Below are 19,974 nucleotides of genomic sequence, written 5' to 3'. Positions count from 1 at the left end.
ATATGAGTTGGAGAGAAAAATCCCTCTTCTTGATTTCAAAATTCCATAGAACTCATTCATAATTACACATGCTCTTTAATCCCAAGCAGAGAAGCTGTCGCACTGAAAGGAAGAATTTCAGAGGGGTAAACATGGAAAACTCGGACATCTTTGGTAGAAATCCTGTCGTGTTGTCGGTAAATCGTAGGCTATTTACAAAAGCGAATGGCCCCTCGGATTTTGCATGTTTGTCTCAATGCTCTTAATATAATCCTAAAACACTTCTTTGACTTCTTTGCTTGCAATGTCTAAGGATTATATTCAAGGCTATAGCACCATTTTTATGATCGCATGCTTTATCGTATAGCGTGACATGACATTCCAAAAAATACTTAGAAAATCAGGATTCTCCATATCAAAATACGTGAGATAGATACCCACTCCCTTAAAACGTTAAAAAAGATTTCTCACAATAAAAACAACGACAGCAATCGCAGTTTGGACGATATGCATAAGTCCCATCTTTCTTTTCGTCCCAGACCCAAGAAAATCTCTTTGGGGCGTGTAAACAAGCAAATACAGAGACTTCCAAAGCTAGTTCTGGCCTGGGGATTGATTTGAGAGCGTACTGCTCTATACAGACATTAAATTCTACTGGCCCCTTTAGGGTCCGGGGGCTCTGGGAGTTTTCATACTTGGAATCTACATCTCGAGGCTCATAGTCAACTCAAGTTACAATCACGCCAAATGTTGCTTGAAGATTTATAATTTATAAAAGATTTAAGTTATTTAGTAATATGGAACTTCTTAATATATATTTCAATGTACACCAGCACCACACGTTCTAATTTGGTACTACCTGCAGGGCTGTTAGGGTCAAATTTATAGGCAAACAGATATCTTTTTGGTCTCTTGTCTTATTGTTTTCCCTACAATCTTTGATTGATAGTTTAAGGTTGTAATTCATATATTAGTTCCTTAGTGATGCTGTGTTGTCGTATAAAAGCTGTGTCTGCTGGCTATATTTGCACCAAGTTGATCCAGTGAACAAACATCGTTAATAAAAATTTCGGGTTGTGGTTGCCCTTTAAGGTCATACAAATTATGTGACATTCAGTATTGCTGGTGTTTTCCTTCCAGACTTGCGGCATACAACTGTTTATGTCTGTTTATGATGTTGTTCCAAACTGTTCTTAGGACAACTGGCCCTGATTATTGTCTTTAATGGGAAGAGAAAACTTCTTTTAAAGTTGTTTCTGAATACAGCATTTCAAACTTGTTCGGATATCGTTTTGAAGATCATTCAGGGACCGCTAAAGGGGGGTGGGAATAAACGGGGTTTAGAGTCCCTGAAAATTTTCAAAATGTACTTAAAATCATACAAAAAACCATCCCCCAGCAAAATATGTTAACCCCCTCAAGCCTTAAGACATGCGTGGCTAAAAAGGCCGTTCGTCACGCATTAAACAAAGAGGCAGGAGATATAATCGTTTATACAAGAGGTATTATTCCCGTACATTGTTCATAACATCCGTCAGATGGCAATTATGTAACATTCAGTCCATGTGCTTAGTGTACGGTTCACGGTGTGGTGAAAGGCTGTCTTACGACGAAAGAGAACATGCAGGTTTCAAAGATGTGTAAGTTTTTAATAGTCATCTTTGCATTTATGTCTCTTACATTGGCTAGTATAAAACCGCCACAGTGCCTTACTGGAATTTACCACAAGGATACGCCAGGGGCAGAAACAGCCGAATATAAAGCCTGCCATGCTTACAAGGCAAACACATGTTGTACTGCGGAGTTCACGAAACAGCTTGCTCCGACTGACATAAATAAAATTGGAAATTTCTCGTGGAATAACTGTGGATCTATTAGCAAAAAATGTCAAACTTTTATGAAGGAAGTGGAATGTTTTTACCAATGTTCGCCAAATGTTGGGTATTGGAAAGGCCAGTTTCAAGGGTCATTCGTTGGAGTGCCTATTTGCAGTTCATTTTGTAATGCTTGGTTCGACTCGTGTAAGGACGACATGACATGCGCCAAAAATTGGATAGCTGATTTTGATTTCAATCAACTAGGTGAAAACAAATGCAAACTGCCGAAAAACTGCTCAAGTTTCGCTGATATTTATAAAGATGGTATGGGCCTATGCAACTCCATGTGGGGGGCGTCGTTTAAGTATACTGTTCCCCAGTCCCCCAATGACTGTATGCACCTTAATGCGTCTAGTCCCGGTGAAATAAAGAAAAATACACTTGTTGCTGAGAAATATCATTCGATTGACTCTGGATCAGCGAAAAGAACTGATTTCTTAGCCATTGTTGTGCTATGTCTAGTCGTATGGAGTACTTTTGTCTAGGTTGTGTGCTTTAAATAACTAGCTTTAATGATTGTGGAATTATTTAATGGACGTGAAATGGATAAACGATAAGATGTGTCTAGTTTTACTTGCTTCATTCGTATTCTTGTTTTGGAAAAAGTAGCCTTTCCTAAATCCTTTTTGGGTATGGCCCTGAAAAGTCTCGCTATTTTAGAAGTGTGACCACATGGTGAGAAGGACAGAGAGGCTAATAGATATATGGAAAGGGCTAGGGGCGGGGCGGGAGGTGGTTGTACCATGCGAATCAGCTAGGTAAAATTATTGAGTTGAAATAATGCAGTTTACTAATAAACGGAATCTCAAGGGCGGAAGTAGCTTTTACGTTTACTCCATCATCGCACGAACGCGTCTTACTTATAGGCCAAAGTAAATCAAAATGGGTTTTTCAATTGGGGCCTTTAGGGACCAATTGGGAGCATTAATAGCATCATACAATTTGCAATTATTCTACTCTTTCCCTCTTATTTAGTATCATCTGAAACGGCCTTTTTCAGACGTCTTGATACAGGCTTCCTCTTTTTTATGCAAACAAGATTTATGTAAATTAGGAAAATCCCACAGAGGTATGCTTCGGATAAGAAAGACGCATTCTAATCAACATTGACCAAATCAAATATATATTTATAGGATCTATCTAAACCATCCCGGTTCTATCATAAAATAATCATCCTCCGAATCTGCTTTTCTTGGATAAAATTTTTTTTTATAAGAGACTGGCTTTAAGAAACGAGTACTGGACAGTCAGAAAAAATTGAGAAACTTAAATACTCGAAGCAAAAAAATTAAGAAACTATTGCCTTGTTGGCCTAGAACTTAAGACACAAGGGATAAAAATATATTTCCCACATCAAAATATAGCATGAGAAAGGCAGAGAATCTCTTGACGTGATAGAAAAGATCACGAATATTTCATAACATCATTCATGACATCATAATTAAGAAACTCTTATGAAACCGTAAATCCTCGAAGGCTTATTCGAGCGTGGGGGCTTATTCGAAGATTTACGGTATTGAGATTTCCAGAACATCAAGAAACTGCAGTACTCAACATCGACCTTTGTTTCTTATACAACAAAATGAGTGTATACTTTGGAATGGTAGCGGCCAAAAGACCAGTGCCTTCATCTTACATTTCCCTCGGCAATAGCCTGTCTCGGGGGGCACCAAGCCAGATGACAGGGATGTTTGGAAAACCTTTTTGCACCCTGACGCTATCCCATGCAAAAAAATTCCAAAAACGTACCCTGTCCCTAAAAAAATATGGCATGAAAACGGCACAACAATGCGAAAATTTACCAGGTATCTATTTACCACTAGCAAATGTAACTGGAACATGCCAAATCTAAGAATAGCCTTATTAACAGAGTAAGTTATTCTCGAATATATTTTGTTTATAAATTTCCTGTTCCAGAATTTTGATGCAATTCCAGTGCTGTTGCAACTAATTACATACAGGGGGAGTTGCTGCATTCAGTACACTGTTACAAACGAAATATAGTACAGTTTAAAAATTTTCCGACGGCCCTGAATTCATAGTACTTGTCCAATTATTTTTGACGGAAAAGGATACCCTGTTCCACGGCACATCCCGTCTGGTCAAAAATGGGAGTTTTTACGCCCCCCTCCGGCCGGCCTCGAAGTGAATAGAACTGGCAAGTTATGGCAAGCAAAAACACATGCGTCATATTGAATGAAACTGACCAACTGTTCAACGAGTTTGAGTAATAAGAGCCACTTCTCTTGCTTTTTCATTCGAGAGTTTGTTTGGTTTATTGCAAACATTTTCACAGATTCTTCTACCTTTTACGTTACATAACTCCATTTAAAAAATCTGCGATAAATTACATAACATGAAAATTCAATCCTCGAAACCCTCACTTTGTACAAGTTCTGTTTAGAAAAAAAATTTTTGCTTCCAATTGTGTGAAATTTCAAACAAAGGATAGCTCACAAACTTGTGAGCCAATGGAACCTGCATACCGTGCTCCAACAAAATCTAGCGACGGCCGTGAAATGGAGTTTAACACCAAAGTCCAGAAAACATCACAGTTTCACGGCTGTGAGTTGGGGGGAGGTTATCCAACGGTGCAGTAGTTTTGAGGAAGGCCTATGCGTAACTTGGCAAGAGTATGAATAGTGAGAGGAATTGACAGTTGTGCTTGAACATTTCCTTTTTCCTGACAAAGCGTAAAGACCAAACAATACATTAAATTAAAGTTCTTAGAGACTTTCATTCAAAAGTTACAAGGATAATTTTGAGGATGGAAAATTTGACAAAATTTCTTCTTCTGGAGGGCTGAAGCTTATTCTGCACTCTGCTTAATACAATTTACGGTTACTAGAATTGATTCTGCTGCTACAATGCTTCATAATAGAGTACCGAAGTGATGACGCCACAAAAATCAATTTTAAGAATTTTTGAATTTTGATCCCATAACCTGAAAAAGCACCTAAAGTACCTGCAAATGTGCAAAATCAGTTGAACGAATTACGAATTGGCTGAGATATGACCATATAAGCACAGGTCCTCTCCCCCCCCCCCGTCCCATCAAAGCTCTGTAAATTGGTTCTGGACCAAACCAGAATAACAGTAATCTGTTAGAAAGCTTCAAATCTTTCATTGGCCAAATCGCGCCCAATTTTGGACATATCTAACTGAGTTGCATATAGAGAGGTATTTTATGCCGTTCTTTCAGATGACGTGGTTGAATTCTAAAGAAATTCTAAAAAAAATTTCTGATAATGACACACTTCGATACTCTAATGATGCTTAGCGCAGTCACAGTTTCACATTCCTTGCAAACCTTTCCTTTTTTTGGTTTATTTGCCCTTCGAGTAAGATCCTTCACATATGACTGACTTATGACTCAAAGCAAGACTAAAAAAGATAAAGAAGAGGATGACGAACAAAGATTTTGATTTTCCCCTGTTAAACTACGCGAGATCAGTATTTACAGTTCAGTCTATTTGTGCAATGTTACTCTATATACATTAGCAAAAAATGTGTACATTAATAATCTAGAAATGCTGAAGAAAACTCAGCAGCGAATACGATTTTAGCCATTGTACACTTCAAGCTAGAAGTTAACGAATAATCCTCTCTAGCAGTATGAATTAAAACATCTATATGGCAGACAAACGAAGAGCCAAAATAACTACCTATTTGGGGATTATGTCCGAAGCTTAGAAGTTACCGTAAATCCTCGAATTAGCCCCCTGGGGGCTTATTTATTTTTTATATTTTTCGATGGGGGCTTATTCGAGGGGGGGGGGCTTGTACGAGGGGGGGGGGGCTTATAGAATTATTGTTGACATTAAGAAGACATTATTCAAAGACCTCGTTCATCTTGGGGCAGAAGGTGTCCGTTATTACAATATTCCTGTTGTGGTATCAACCTCTTCAGGCCATTGCCAGAGCCAACTTGATATCTGAATTAGAGAATTAACAACCTTAAATGATACCGCCCCAAGATCAAAAAGGTCTAATACTCATGAAGAGGACGTGTGCTTCTAATTTGACTAAAAAGGGAGGGACGAATGCCTCTGTTTCAACATCCATGCCTTGAATAAATTATGCGAAAACCAAAGCGCCAGTAATGTAATTTCGTACTAAGTCAACAACTTGAAGGCTCAAAAGTAGAGGTATCGTCCAAATGACCTGAGATAGGGAAAGATTTATAAGGGAGAGTGGAATTCGGTTGCGACACCCTGCTTGATAATTGTAAAGCGATTTGAATGAACGATCTGACGTGTGTTACAAATCTAAAACTCACCGCGAATAAAGGTCAATTAAAGAGGCAATCTCTTTATTTTCCAACCGGAATTCTACAGGAATTACGATACAAGCAATAACAAGAGCGAAGGCTGACGATGGAAAAAAGTATTCTCTAAACACTACATAAAAATGTTGGTTCAAGTTATGATTTTCATTGTTATCGACATAAACTGTCTATAATAAATATTTAGTAGAAAACACACAGGCATTTTCAAATCAAATCCATTTTATGTCTTTTTATGAAGAGAACATGTCACATTTGCCCTTTTTCCTACCCTGCTCTTAGGAAAATTGGTTGCTGGTTTAAAAATATCTAAGCTAGGTCGAAATCAACAGCAATTTTTTAAAAATCCCCGAAGTAAAATCGATTAAATAGCTAAGAAAATTATGTTTGAAGATTATCAAACAATAATACTTAAAATACAGTTAATAGGCCAACTTTTATGCCAACATATTCCTAATTGAAGAAACAAACACTTGTTTTCAAAATCAACACATCCAAAGACGTTACGCAAAATATTGCATCAGAAAATAAAGACGATAAAACGTTCTCTATTTTTTATAGTTGTTGTGACAAGAAGGGTTTGATTGCAAATCTGCGTCAAATAGTCTTGATTTTGAATACTAAGTAAATTTTAAGCGAGGAGCCTAGCTAAAACCCGGATACTTTATCTTAAAAATGCCAACTGGCAGTGAAATACAATTGCTATTCTAAAATACAGTTTGGATCAAGCAAGTGCATTTTTACCAAAAAATATACAAGCTCTTTTAAGAACATAACCTTTGCACAAGACTATCGTCTGTAATATATACAAAGAAACAGTATCGCTACATTACTACCAAGCAAGTTCTTCACCAAGCAATTATGGGATAGCAAAATAAGGTTTATGGGATAAAACTTTTCAATCTCCTCCAAAAAATCGAAAATTAACGGGCAGCGGAAGATTTTATGTATATATCTGAGTTACATGGCACAGCCTTCCATAGTTCAACAAAGTCCTGCGTAAATTTAATACTTTCCAATACCACAAAATCTCTGATACAAACGCTCTAGGATAAAATATAGACCCTCGATAGGCTTTAGAGAATTGAGGACCAATCAAATTCATCTTCATCGTCATCAGCCAATAAATTTGCAGTTGGCGCTGCCTGTAAGTATTGCTGTTCCGTAGTCGGGTCTTGCAGAAATTGTCTCTCGCTGCTGACAGGAGAAGTCGAATAGCCGCTTAATTGGCTGGTATAACTATGCGATACGGACATGACTTGAACACGATTTGGAGCGAGGTGACTAACACCGCTTGATGATGTCAACGATCCGCTACTCAAAAGGGCGTTCTGTCGCATAACCGGACTGCCGATAGGACTGTTGTTCGGACTCATATTTGGGCTTCCAGCATATGGGTTGCTAACCATAAGTCCTAGCGACATCGACCCGGATCCCAGCTGGTTTTGGAAACTATTATCACAAAGCTGCGGGCTTCGTGAAAGAGGGCTGTTGGCTGGACTTATCCTCGGGCTGACATGGGGACTCATGGCCTGAGTCATATGAGACTGGCGGTTGTTATTAGGTATTGATATCCCGCCACTATTCGAGCTTAAAGAATCCATACCGGACGAGCTGAGGCTTGCAGCAACTTTTAAGTACTGGCTGTATGAATGTTCAAGTTGATGTAGGTCAGTCGGGTTTAGTCCATCGAGACCCTGTAGCGTATCTAAAAGGCTGTAGAACTGGTTTGGGTCTAGATGCGAGAAATCACCGCTTGACAAGCTCTGCATCAGGGTGTCCATTGTCGTCATTAATTCCTCTGAAATGGTTGCGCTTGAATTCAGACTGGCTGATGAGTTACCCGAGCTACCCTTGCTGCTGTTCACACTATGATTTCCAAGATTCGGATCACCATCTGTGGATCAAAAACTATGGTCAAACACGATACACAAAATCCAAACAAAAAAGATGGGCGTTCAAAAGAGCCAATACCTGCTTACGGAAACATTAGCGCCGGGGCCTTAACAGTCCATATACAGCAAGTCCCTGCCTAAAAGAATTGACCTAAATAAAAATACAGCTAGCCAGCAAAGATAATATTTTTTTCCCTTGCAAGAAACGAGGCAGCCTAACTGTTCCCAGTTTATGAGATAAACTTCCGATATCTCGAATCCCGATAACTCGAACATTCAATAAATCGAACTGCTATAGATTCCCCTTGTCCTATACTTTTAATTGAAAATCCCCCAATTACTTGAATATTCGCTATCTCGAACCATTTCATTGGTCCCTTGGATGTTCGAGATATCAGGAGTTGACCCTAATTCATTGTTAGTCATTTCTTGGAGTATCCTGGTTTACCGCTATCTTGGGGCACGATCTTCGAATTCAAAGATGCTTTTCGACAAGAAAGCATTACATAAAGAAAGGTTTTTAAATGGGCATATAAGAAATCAGCTAGCCTCATTATGAAAACATTTCTTGCATATAAGAAACTAGAAAGCTTAATATGAGAATCTGAGTTTCTTTTAAGGTGGGACTTAATGTAATTTTTACAGGCAAATATCAAAGAAGTCTCACCATTCAACATAACATCCTTTCGAGAACCAAGCTGATTGCCATTTACGGTGCCACCACTGAGGGAGCTTTGGAAGACCGATTTGTATAAACTGCGGAAAGAGGCACTGAGGTCATCAAGATTAAGGGTATCTGCTATTCCTTTCGACTCCAGCTGCAAGTTGCCATTATTGTTTCTGTCCTGTGCATCCGTAGTGTTGCTGACAGTTATCGACGGCAAAGGTGAGTGGCCTGGTTCAAAACTAGACGATGAAGTGCTGCTATCACAAGACCTATTTAGGCCATGATGCTTCATGCGGGAAGCGAAATCAGGGGAAGTGGCAGATGGAGATACCATTGGAGGAATCGGCGACCCAGCCGATGGGGAGTATTGACTATTCTCATCTCTGTATGGCGAAGATTGCTGAAACAAAAAGCAAAAATATCACCTTATGTTCGATCCTCGGTTCTTATGAGACACTAAAAGTATAAGAGCTGAGGCCCATTTCAAACAATAGCGGATTGATCTTCCATTAGGTTTTCAGACACAATTCGAAACAAAAAACAAATACGTTCCCAGGAAATCTACAGTGGTCCAATCCATTTTAAAACCCCTTGTTGAGTTGAGCGAAGATTCCACCGCAGAATGATAAGACGCGGACAAGGTACTTGCCGCACAACTTCTTTGTAGCATGAATGGAAGGTCAATCCTGTATCCATACTAATAAACAAAAATGAATTCCGGATCGCGAGAATCAAGTCTTTTTATTGCGAATCAAAAGCAGTTTACAGTAGTGCTGCCATTTTCAAGTCGGATAGGGGTTTTTCACATTACGTCAGGGGTGTCCGGTGTGAGACGCCCCACAACTCGGGGCAAAATCAATCATTTTAGATAAAGTCTAAAACACGATACCTTAGGTTTTGGAGATCGAAGAAAATTTCTATAGAGCTCTTTGGAAATCAGGAAATTCACAAACCCTTTCTCTTTCATCTCGTCGCCTGTTTCTTGACTGTCTGAATGGCGTTGGGTCCTCTTGTGGATTCTGTTCAATTGCCCAGTAAGAGCCCTTGAAAAAAAGTGAATTTAAATTAATCATTTTCGCATTAGAGATGGTGTTGGAAGGACGATTTAGGCTGTAGTTCCAGAGGTCAAAAGTAGTTCAAATAGCTTGTTTTGCACCGAATTGGAATTGGTTGAATTGTTAAAAACAGGGGAACTAAAGGCAGAAGGTGTTGTATTGGAATGTTATGGAGATGCACTTAAGTTAGCGAGTAGAGGAAAACTTATACGAAGAACACAGTATGATGCAAGACAAAATAAACTCACTTACAACAAGTCTTATTTTAACGTTAAAAAACGCTGTAGGATGCCAATGACCTCGAAACTCAAACGAATATCAGGGAGTGTCTGTCTTTGAAGATGAATAAAAAAGAGAATTTTTTCGGGTTTAATTTTGAACACCCACAAGACATCAGAACAGACTGGTTAACAGAAGAATGAATGCTTTAACACACAGCAATTGATTTGACATGGTGGATCTGTCTGGCCATAAATCCCAGAATTTTACAGGTCAAGTAAACATCATAATTTTCGGGAAGAACAGCACACAAAAGTCTACGGTGAGTGATCCACCACCCATCTTACAGTCAACGAGCATGCGCATTCAACACAAAGCTTAATGGGTATGTTCCTTGGCCGTTAGAACGGGGCTGCCTCATTCATTCGCTTGTTTATCTTCCAAACAAATAATGTATTAAATGTTTACGCGGTTTAAGGGTTACGCACATTATAGCTAAACCTGGTGCTAAAAATTCTCACGGATACGGCGATTCTTACGACCTCGCGCGGATTTGTTCTTGTTGCGCTCGCGATAACATTGCAAATTGCAACTCTGGCAGAGACAGGGCAAAATGTTGCAAACATGGATTGACTTCTTGGGTTATTACAGGAAAAGATCAATACAACTATGTAAAAAGCGACAAAATACATCAATTCAATATAAAAGGTTTAGTTTGATCTATACACGTTCTCTTTATAAGAAAGTTTGTTCAGCCCAGCTCTCAGACTTTCTTAGCTATTTCCTAATTTCAGCACTAAAACTTTCTTAACACCTTCTTAACGTAAAATTGAAAAGTTTTACGTTACTAAGCATGAGCAGTGATGGGGAAGATGAAATACTATAAACATGCAATATTTCTCATAAACCCTCAGCGTCATACTGTATTCGTCGTTTCCTGTTCAGCACATTACTGTATTGTTGAAATACTTCACTCTTACACCACAATTTCCTTTGAAACTTTGAATATCTGAATTGTTCAACTTTCTTAGGTTTCAAAGATCCAGTCCTGAACTTTCTTAACTTTTTGAAGAACCGAGCACAACTTTCCTATAAAATACTTTCAAAGAGATCTGCCTCGCTGAAGTTCAGTGTGGGTTAGTTTTGAATTACGTGGCAAGGAAACATATCGGTTTATGACATATTAATTTTGGTGCGTGGGAAATCGGACACTTTGTAATAGTCGATTGAAAACCAAACTCAGAAAATAAAACTGACGCTCTTTTATGGGATTACTATTTTTGTTGTAGCATTGTAGTCTGTGTAGCTGTTTCTGAATTCCAAAATTACCAAGCTGTGTTTTGTTCTTCCACTGTGATCAAATTGAGACTCTACTTCAATCTCTTTTTTAGATTGCTCGCTTTATAGCTAGGAGATTTAAAAAAGTGAAGACTATTTTTCTTTTATAGAAAAGACAGGCCTTACAAATGCTTGCTTTTAAGAAACAAAGGTTTATAGCCAACACTAGAAAAACTAAGGGCATATTTTTTGGGCTTTAGGCTTTGAAAACAGCCCGAGTCTGAACCTTTCTCGGGGTCCCCGATGATTTCAACCCTTGAGGCGATGTGCCCTAAAATGATGTTCAGGCTTGACACGCCCTTCCATTAAGCATGACATGCCTTTTCGTCGGGCATTGAAGCTTCATACCCCCCTAATGAAAACAGTGAAGTTTCGCCCCTGCCATCTTTGTGTCATTAAAATGAGGTAGAGTCTGCTACAAAAGAGGAGATGAGGGAAGGGGGGTAACGATCAAGCACGGGGCTGAATGTTGACTAATCCTATAAAGCTGATGCTGGGGGGAGAAGAAAATTTTCAGGACATTAGGAAAGAATCAAGGTGTGAATGAAAATTTTTACCAAAATATCAAAGAAAATAATGTAACAAACGCAAAAAATGCGCTTGTTTTGTACTTTTCTTTGAGGGAGGGGGGGGGGGGATGGGTTCATGATCTGTTTGATTGATAACGACTCTCTGATTACAACTGACTATACTGTTTCCACTGCTATGGACATTTACTGGCCCTTTTTCAATGGGCCTTTTCTTGACAAAATACAAACACAAGCAGCATAATTGCTTAAAAGATTGATTGCCAGTTTACAGCGACCGAGCACAAAGTGAAGCGGAGATTTACCACAAAGAGGATATAATAATAGATTGCAATCTAAGTGAAAAAATTAACGACAGGACTTGAAAATAGTTCAATTTTGATGCAAAATTTTTGGCCATTAATTGAGCATGCCAATAGTCGAAAGTCTGGTTACATGGCAATATGCATGTCAATAAGGTAAGACAAAAACACATAGGACAGTGTCACGAAGAATGAAAATAACCTTGTTTTAGTTCCGTTTCAAATTTAACAACGCTGCTTTAACAACGGTCTTTCTTGTCAACAGATCTTTACATCCTTACATGAAAACATCCTATCTTGTATATTTACAAATTGAACGAATGGTTTAGCTTCAAATTCGAAAAAGGGAAACTTCCAATAAAATTTTCACTCAAAACAGAAATTTTCGAAAAATCAAATAATTAAACTGGAACAAAGCAATACGACGACGAGAATCCAATGTAACGAGATGAAATTTTCAAAATAAATTAGTTTTTTTTTAAACTGGCAAATGAATTAATTTAATTTATTTTGAAAATTTTATCTCGTTACATTGGATTCTCGTCATCGTATTGCTTTGTTCCTGAATATCTTTCGTACTATTACTCATTGCAAGATTCACAGAATCCGGCGGACAGCCTATCCTGCGGTTCTTCCTTCTTACACATTCTTTATTAAACTTGGTTGGTTTAAATGGAAAATATCAATTGAACAAATAAAAAACAAGGAAATTAAAAAGAAAAATAAAATAAGCTAAAGTTGTGTGGCATCGAGATAAACCAAAACAACCCCGAGTAGAAAGTAATCCCTTAATCACCCAATCACTGTGAACATTTAAACAATGCCTAATAGAGAAAATGATACTTTCCCATGACACCGAGTCAAAATTGCTGATGAAGCAGGACGCCCACATGTGGTGTGGAACGTCTGCGTAATTGAGAAGTGAATATACAATGGAATGTAAAAACCTCAAGAATGAAAAACGCCGGACGACAACTTGAAACGAGGGAATGGTGCGCAAGATTACTTTGCGGTGAAGCTCAACCTGCGCGTATAGAAAATCGCGGTTTTTCAAAGCAGGGCATTATTCCGCGCAGAATAGGTCATTGACAGCTAATGCAGCGCTTCTAAAAGGATAAAAAAAATCTTTGGACAATAGAACAATTTGCACGACCTGTGCTCGCACAGCTATCACCTGGCCATTAACCACTTCTGGCGCGTACTTATCAAGGCGTTATTAGGCAAAATATTTCATTCTCAAAGAAATTGCTTCTGAATACGTTATCCTCTATAAGGTCAATTTCGTCAAAAAATTGTCTTTCAATAGAAATTTCAAATAATCGCTCAGAAAAAAACTTGTAATGCTATTAACAAAACGTTCTCACAATTAACAGGTTTGATAATGAAAAAAAATGTTTGAAAAGCTATATGCTTTGCAACTCAGATATACCACGGATCTATACAAGTTTTTCTTGTATCATAATATGCCAGTGTTTTGAATGGTGAAAAGTCAAGGTTTTAAGCCAATGAGTTGCAACAAATTTTTTTTTGAAGCTTAGATCTACTAGAATGCATCACAGGGAATTTTGAATTACAGGAAGATGGTAGAAGGGATGTTGCCTTTCTAAAACATGCCACAATACCTCAGAAAAGTATCAAATGAAATAAGGAGCATAAAATCAACAAAAAAGTGTTTTAATACATCTCAGTTAGGTATATATGCTTAAAAAATAGCATGACAAAGAGGGAATCACATAGTAAATGAGTTGGTTAAAAACTTGGTGACGAGAAATGCATGAATGTTGCTAAACCCATACAAAATTTCTAGCTCTTTGAGGATACTTTTAAAACTGGGGGTCTGTTGTGTCTGAACCTTGTAACAGTTTAAGTGGCATGTGTACTGCTTAACACTCACATTACCGAAATGTACTTTGCATTTGAATAAATTGGCATTTAAACGCTCTGCAAATCTTTTGACAAGTGGGTTTCCATTGAGGCAGTTTCTGCAGGGACACACATTAATCAATGTTTTCAGCAAAATTAGCAAAAAATGACTTATGAGAAGAATTTTTCAGCATTACAAGGATCATTATAATCAAAATCTAAGGGCAAGCCCCTGAGAACCAACAAGTAATTTATTATATAATGTTGTAAAGTAATGAACAGTAGAGGAGAATTTACAAAGTAGCAAGACCATACCAAGATTTTTCACAACATAAAAAACAGAGAATTCACCTAACAACACCTTGTCAATAGTGAAGGATACAAGAAACCACAATTCATAAAATTTGGAAGTTGTGTTCAGTTTTCATTGGGTATATATGTGCATTTCATAAAAAGGGGTTTTTAGTTGAACACAGCCCTTGTTTTATTCAAAAATTAGAGTACAATTGATTTATTTATAGCTCTCTCATCAAAACAAAAAATATCACTATTTCCAAATTTGATACCAAGAAATAACATAATGATTATGAATGTCATTTTTCAATATCCAAAAAACCAGCTTGGAATAATGAATTTTTACCCACAAGAAATATGAGATTGGCAAAAGGCTGACCCTGAAACATCTGATTAATCCTGTATGTCTTCAATGCCACCTAATAATAGCAGGAATGCATGAGCTTAGGAAAAATGACAAAAAACTGCTTAAATTGAGCAGCTTCAGGAAAGGAATCAGTCTCAACCTTTTTTCGAAACATTCCTATTTAGAAGCCCTAAAGACAATATTCTATCCCTAAAACAGATGGTGCTAACAAGTGACTAAGGTCAGAAAATGCTTGAAATAGCTAAGGTTAATGTATTTTACCCAATACAAAATGTATATGCATGTTCATTTAAAATCAAGTGGACAGAAACATAATACTTGTCTAGGATATTTTTAGTTGCTAAATATTTAACTGTCTTAAATTAGGAAGATTGTACTATACTATACAAAGTATTAGGTTTTTGCTTTTCGTGCAATTTGAAACTAAGAAGCTAGTTTACTTTTAAATATTGTTCAATTATATATTAGAAATAGACTGTATACAGAGGTAATTCAACAAGAAAACCAAAACTGCCCTTGAAACAAAGGAAAAGTGAAAACCAATTCTACAAAAATTGTGTCACTGACACAAAACAGCAACACTTACTTTTCCTGGGTCATCTTTACTTCTGGCAACTTTTACAAAGCATTTGTTTAATGAAAGGTTGTGTCGGATTGAATTCTAGAGAAAAGGAATGCGAAAAACACACATTAAAAGGCCAGAGTAGACATAACTATGGTCTTTGAATCATGGTAGCTGATATTGGAATGAAAAATGATGTTTGATTGAATTCAAGCCAAAAAGCATGTTAAAAATACACAAATGAGTGACAAAGCAGAGATAAAATAACTGATCAAATATATTTCAATCATTTTGAAACAGAGCATATGTGGACATAAAACCTCAAGACCTCTAATTCAGAACCTAAGAAAAATTATATTTTCCTACATTTGGAGCAAAATAGGGACTACACTTGTTTTTTTGCCATATTGCCTCAAATAAACACACACAAGACAGTATAAAATATCCAATTGCTTGCTGGGTTCTTTGTAAAAACTTTATAAAATGCAACTTTTCTTGCATGATTCTGTGAAACATACAAGGTGCATGGTCTAGACCAAGCTGGCAAGTTTTCTAAGAATATTGTAGTTCCCTTTTCCCCTTATCATAACAAGTTGTAAGGCACATAATTTTCATGACCCTTTAAAGTCATTATGGTTCCATGTTATAATGCTCGTATAAATAAATTCAATTAGTAATTGTCAGAAATCTTTTTAAATAACCTTATAGTTCTTAAGAAGAAAACCACATAGACAGGCCAAACCAGGCTTTGCTTAAATAGGATTACACAGTGTGATCCTGAATGTATATATTCAGGAACTTAATTGGTAACATTTAAAGGGAAAAATAGCTTAGTGTTCTTCCCATGAGCTGGTAATACACATAAGCATTAATCAAGCAAATATAATAAAAAATCTAACCTTAAAAAATTATTATAAAAAATTGTATATAATTTTACTTATGATTGTCCATTAAAACCTATATCTAAGACCTATAGGTGAATCAATCAACTGAGATACTTTTATGAGGAAAATCATTAAAAAGGTTATGGACTATTTTACAAGCATAAAGGAACCCATAATTGATTCTCTGAGAAATCTCAAAGCCCAGCAGGCCCAATGTCTACAAGAATTATAATTTGAGAAGACTTCCCGACAAACATGCCATTGTAAGTATCTAAAACTATCTAAAATAAGAAGTCCTAGCTTCACACAAAATTATTCAAAACTACATCATCGTGGGCAGACATAGGTCTTTCACATTTCAAACAATTATTTCATTAACTGACTTCTTCATGATACATATTTAAGGGCAGATTGACACATAAAATTTTGATTTCTTTCTTGCTTGCATGCTTGCATCCTATGCTCTTGATTCTTTTAATAATTAAATTATCCTTTGGTCCCCAAAATAATCCTACTCTTTTTATCCTACTTTATCTTTTTATCAGATCTTTCACAGCTGGTTTAATCTAAAAATTTCTCAATTAAACCTTAAACATATTGAGTATCTACATTAGACATAAACAAACATGCTTATCACCTTATATTATATCTACTTCTTAAAATTTTCTTCAAAATATTGTAACCATTAAAAGTAGTCAAACAACTTTAATAGTAGTCAAACAATTAGGTAAGTTTAATTTGTTTTAGAGGGAAAAAGCTGTAAAAATGTCATAGTAATATATCAATCTTTAACTAGATAATAAAATAGAAGATAGGGTAGAAATGAGACATGTTCTCTGTTACATAGAACATGACTCATTTCTAGCCTATCTTCTATTTTATTATATCTATTGCTCTGTGCTTTTGCACATCGAGCACTGTCACGTCAGAATAGACAACGCAATCTGGAATATTAATCTTTAACTATATATGCTTTTCGGAAATATTGTTTTTAAATCATCAAACATGGAACTATATCAAAGTTTCCATTAATGTTTCGTGGCAATATTTAAGGATACTCGCTGGATTTCGGGCTCGCAAACAATAATTAGCATTGAATGTTTAAATAACACATTTCCTTTTGTTTTTGATAAAGCAAAATTTACTCCTGTACACAGGCTAAAAAGAAAGGTTCATGAAACTCTCTTATAAAAAGGACATCGCTGTATAAATTTTGTAGTTATTTAACTAGGAAGGTATTTCAATAGAAGAATCCCAAGCAAGTAAACGAGAGAGAAGCTTTATTGAGAAATCAAAGAATTGAGCGTGAAATTGCCGCGCGTCGTGGTAACTATGGACAAGCACATCTTTAATGTCATATTTGGGAAGGAGAAAATTATGATAGATTAAGGAACGATTCACATTGAAAATAATACATGAATTATCTCAGGATATTTTAAAACAATCACTGCTAACGTTTGGAGGAAATAAATCAGTTCCTGGAGTCAGAAACTTTAGGAAATCAGGTCTATACCCGGGAGGTGTATGACTTTCTATTCAATGCCGTGCAAGCATCAGAGGGTTTCCAAACACAAATCTCAGCGCAATTATGGGTTGAAAAGACTTACTTTCCATCCATTGCCGGCTTCCCTATAGTACGGGAAATTTTCGCATATCCAGTTGTAGATTTCATTGAGAGTCATTTTCTTCTTAACAGTACTGTTGATAGCAAATGTAATTAAATTTGCGTACGAATACGGAGGCTTGTTCTTGCCCTGATGCAGCTTAGCTTGTTGTTCGTCTAGAGTGGCCGTTGTATCCAGTGCAGAGCCAGGAACCTGTCTCAAAGCAAATCTCGGCTTTAAGCTATCGTCAGCTGATGGACTAGCTATGGGGCCACCAACACCAAGCTGGGGAAGCCAGTCCATCGCTGTTAAGCTCGAATTCAAGTCAGCCATTTTCGTGTTCCCGCATTCGACCGTTCTCAACACGTAACAGTCAGTCTACCGGTTAATAACCGCTGCGACGGCGCCCATTAAAATAAGCACAAAGAAAGTATTTCGCATTCTTCCAAAAAATTATTTCCTGCATTACATTTTAGAAAGCTTTATATGTTAAAAGCTTTGATTGCGGTTTGAATGTAGACGATGACATTCTTACTGCTTGTTGTGGACAAAACTGACATGAATAGTGATAGCTATAATAATTACAATATTAAACCTCAATATTAGTTAAAAGTTCAATGCAGGTCATGGTGCCATAAATACACTCTCTAGAACGAACCTATCAATACAAAAGTAATCGATACACTTACACTACACTTTTGAAGAGCTGCAACTCTCCCAGATCATATTTCTCTTACGCCTCTCTCCCCACCGAGGACTCCTGTAACGGGGAGCAGCGGGAGTAGTGGCCCACTTAACCCGCGTGAAACTTAGAAATTTTCTTCATTATACTGTTATTTTTCCCTTTCCTTAGCGCTTTGCCATCTTGCGCTCAAGGGCGGACTAGAATGGTAGTCATTCTTAGTCGTAAGCAAAATGATTTCGCCCACCGCACACGTGAAGCAAAGTTACACGAATGACAAAAAACATTTATCATGTTGAATATTTGGCTTTCGGTCAGAATGTGATTCTAGATTAAATAACATATTTATGGCTCGGTTAGATTTCATTTAGAATACTATACCTTAAACATTTTTTAACATTGTACCATATATTCATTTTCTACTTATTCTTCATAGATAGTTGGCATTAATTAGCTTCTTTATAGCCTGCTTAGATCTAGTACGTCAATTGTAAACATGGGCTCCGACAAAGGTTTAAAAGTGGGGGAGGGGGGCAAGGAAAAATTTAACACCCATAACAAAGGATTTTGAAAAAAACTATATTTTTTGCAAAAAAGTGGGGGGCCAAGGCCCCCCGTCCCCCCTTCGTCGGAGGCCGTTATTTTTTTACCAAATAACTTGTTACTTGTTATAATTGAAATACAAAATAAACATCATTTCCGTCGTAAATATGCGCACCATGATTATCGAAATTTGAAGCAGTTCAATCCTATTCATTGTACAATATAAATAATCGCAGGCCTAGCATACATCCCTGTCTTAGCCCTGTCTGGTGTAAAAACTACTTTGTTACCACCTGTAATTTTCTAACACAGCACACGTGCATTTGCAATCATTGCTCTTCAGCACATTATGCATAATGCATCTACAAAATATACATGTCAGTTGCCTTCCGAAAATCTATTTAGTATACAGTTTTGATGACGCTACAGCAAAACGCCAAATCATACTCATAATACAGGATAATTGCTCGTCTGCAAATATTTTAGTAAACAGATCTTTTCTCACAAACTTCACTGTTTTTTGTCACTTAATCATATCAGTCGATAATTCTTAATTTCTTCGAAAACTTTTTATATGTTCGTTAAAGCCGATGTTTATCTGTAGTTTGATCTGGCAATTCTGCAACAATCTTTAAATGTTGAGAGTATTTCTCCTACGCGCCACAGTTCGGGTAATCAAACTGAACTCAAAGTGTTGTTATGATTCTGATTGATGCAGCATCAGTAATAGACCATACGTGTAGTATAAAAGACACCTGCTATCAACGTAAATAATAAGAAATACTGCCCCTTTGAAGGGTTTGGCAACATCCTTACTCGGGCCCTTACCGTCTGACACAGTCACCCTGGAGTTAGAATGTCAGGCCTCATTCTCTCTAATAAATGTGAAACTTAAATTATTTCCAAAAGAGAAAAAGTTGTTCAATTGCAGGGTATATGCGTGTAGTATGGAATGTGTGTACTTTGAAATACAAGTGTTCTTTTAAAAATAAATTCAGCTTAGCCCAGTTCAGTACTGAAAATTCCGCAAC

General features: G+C 37.0%; 2 protein-coding genes across 2 annotated transcripts; one reads left to right on the top strand and one right to left on the bottom strand.

Annotated features, from left to right (window-relative positions):
* The first annotated feature begins 1,600 nt into the window (after positions 1-1,600).
* Positions 1,601-2,429, top strand: LOC148957960 (riboflavin-binding protein-like). Its single transcript, XM_089114051.1, has one exon. It carries the CDS (start codon positions 1,601-1,603, stop codon positions 2,339-2,341), a length of 741 nt encoding a protein of 246 aa, XP_088970177.1. The 3' UTR covers positions 2,342-2,429.
* Positions 2,238-18,091, bottom strand: LOC148957959 (uncharacterized). Its single transcript, XM_089114050.1, has 5 exons — positions 17,722-18,091; positions 15,255-15,329; positions 9,657-9,746; positions 8,704-9,103; positions 2,238-8,038 (listed from the first exon to the last, which is right to left on the bottom strand). Exons 1-5 carry the CDS (start codon positions 18,049-18,051, stop codon positions 7,218-7,220), a joined length of 1,716 nt encoding a protein of 571 aa, XP_088970176.1. The 5' UTR covers positions 18,052-18,091; the 3' UTR covers positions 2,238-7,217.
* Positions 18,092-19,974: the final 1,883 nt, after the last annotated feature.

This window comes from Rhopilema esculentum, chromosome 19 (assembly GCF_057945365.1).
Source record: "Rhopilema esculentum isolate cy_ngs chromosome 19, ASM5794536v1, whole genome shotgun sequence".
NCBI classification, from domain to species: domain Eukaryota; kingdom Metazoa; phylum Cnidaria; class Scyphozoa; order Rhizostomeae; family Rhizostomatidae; genus Rhopilema; species Rhopilema esculentum.
Note: the sequence above shows the minus strand (reverse complement) of the source record. Positions and strands in the feature narration are given on the sequence as shown.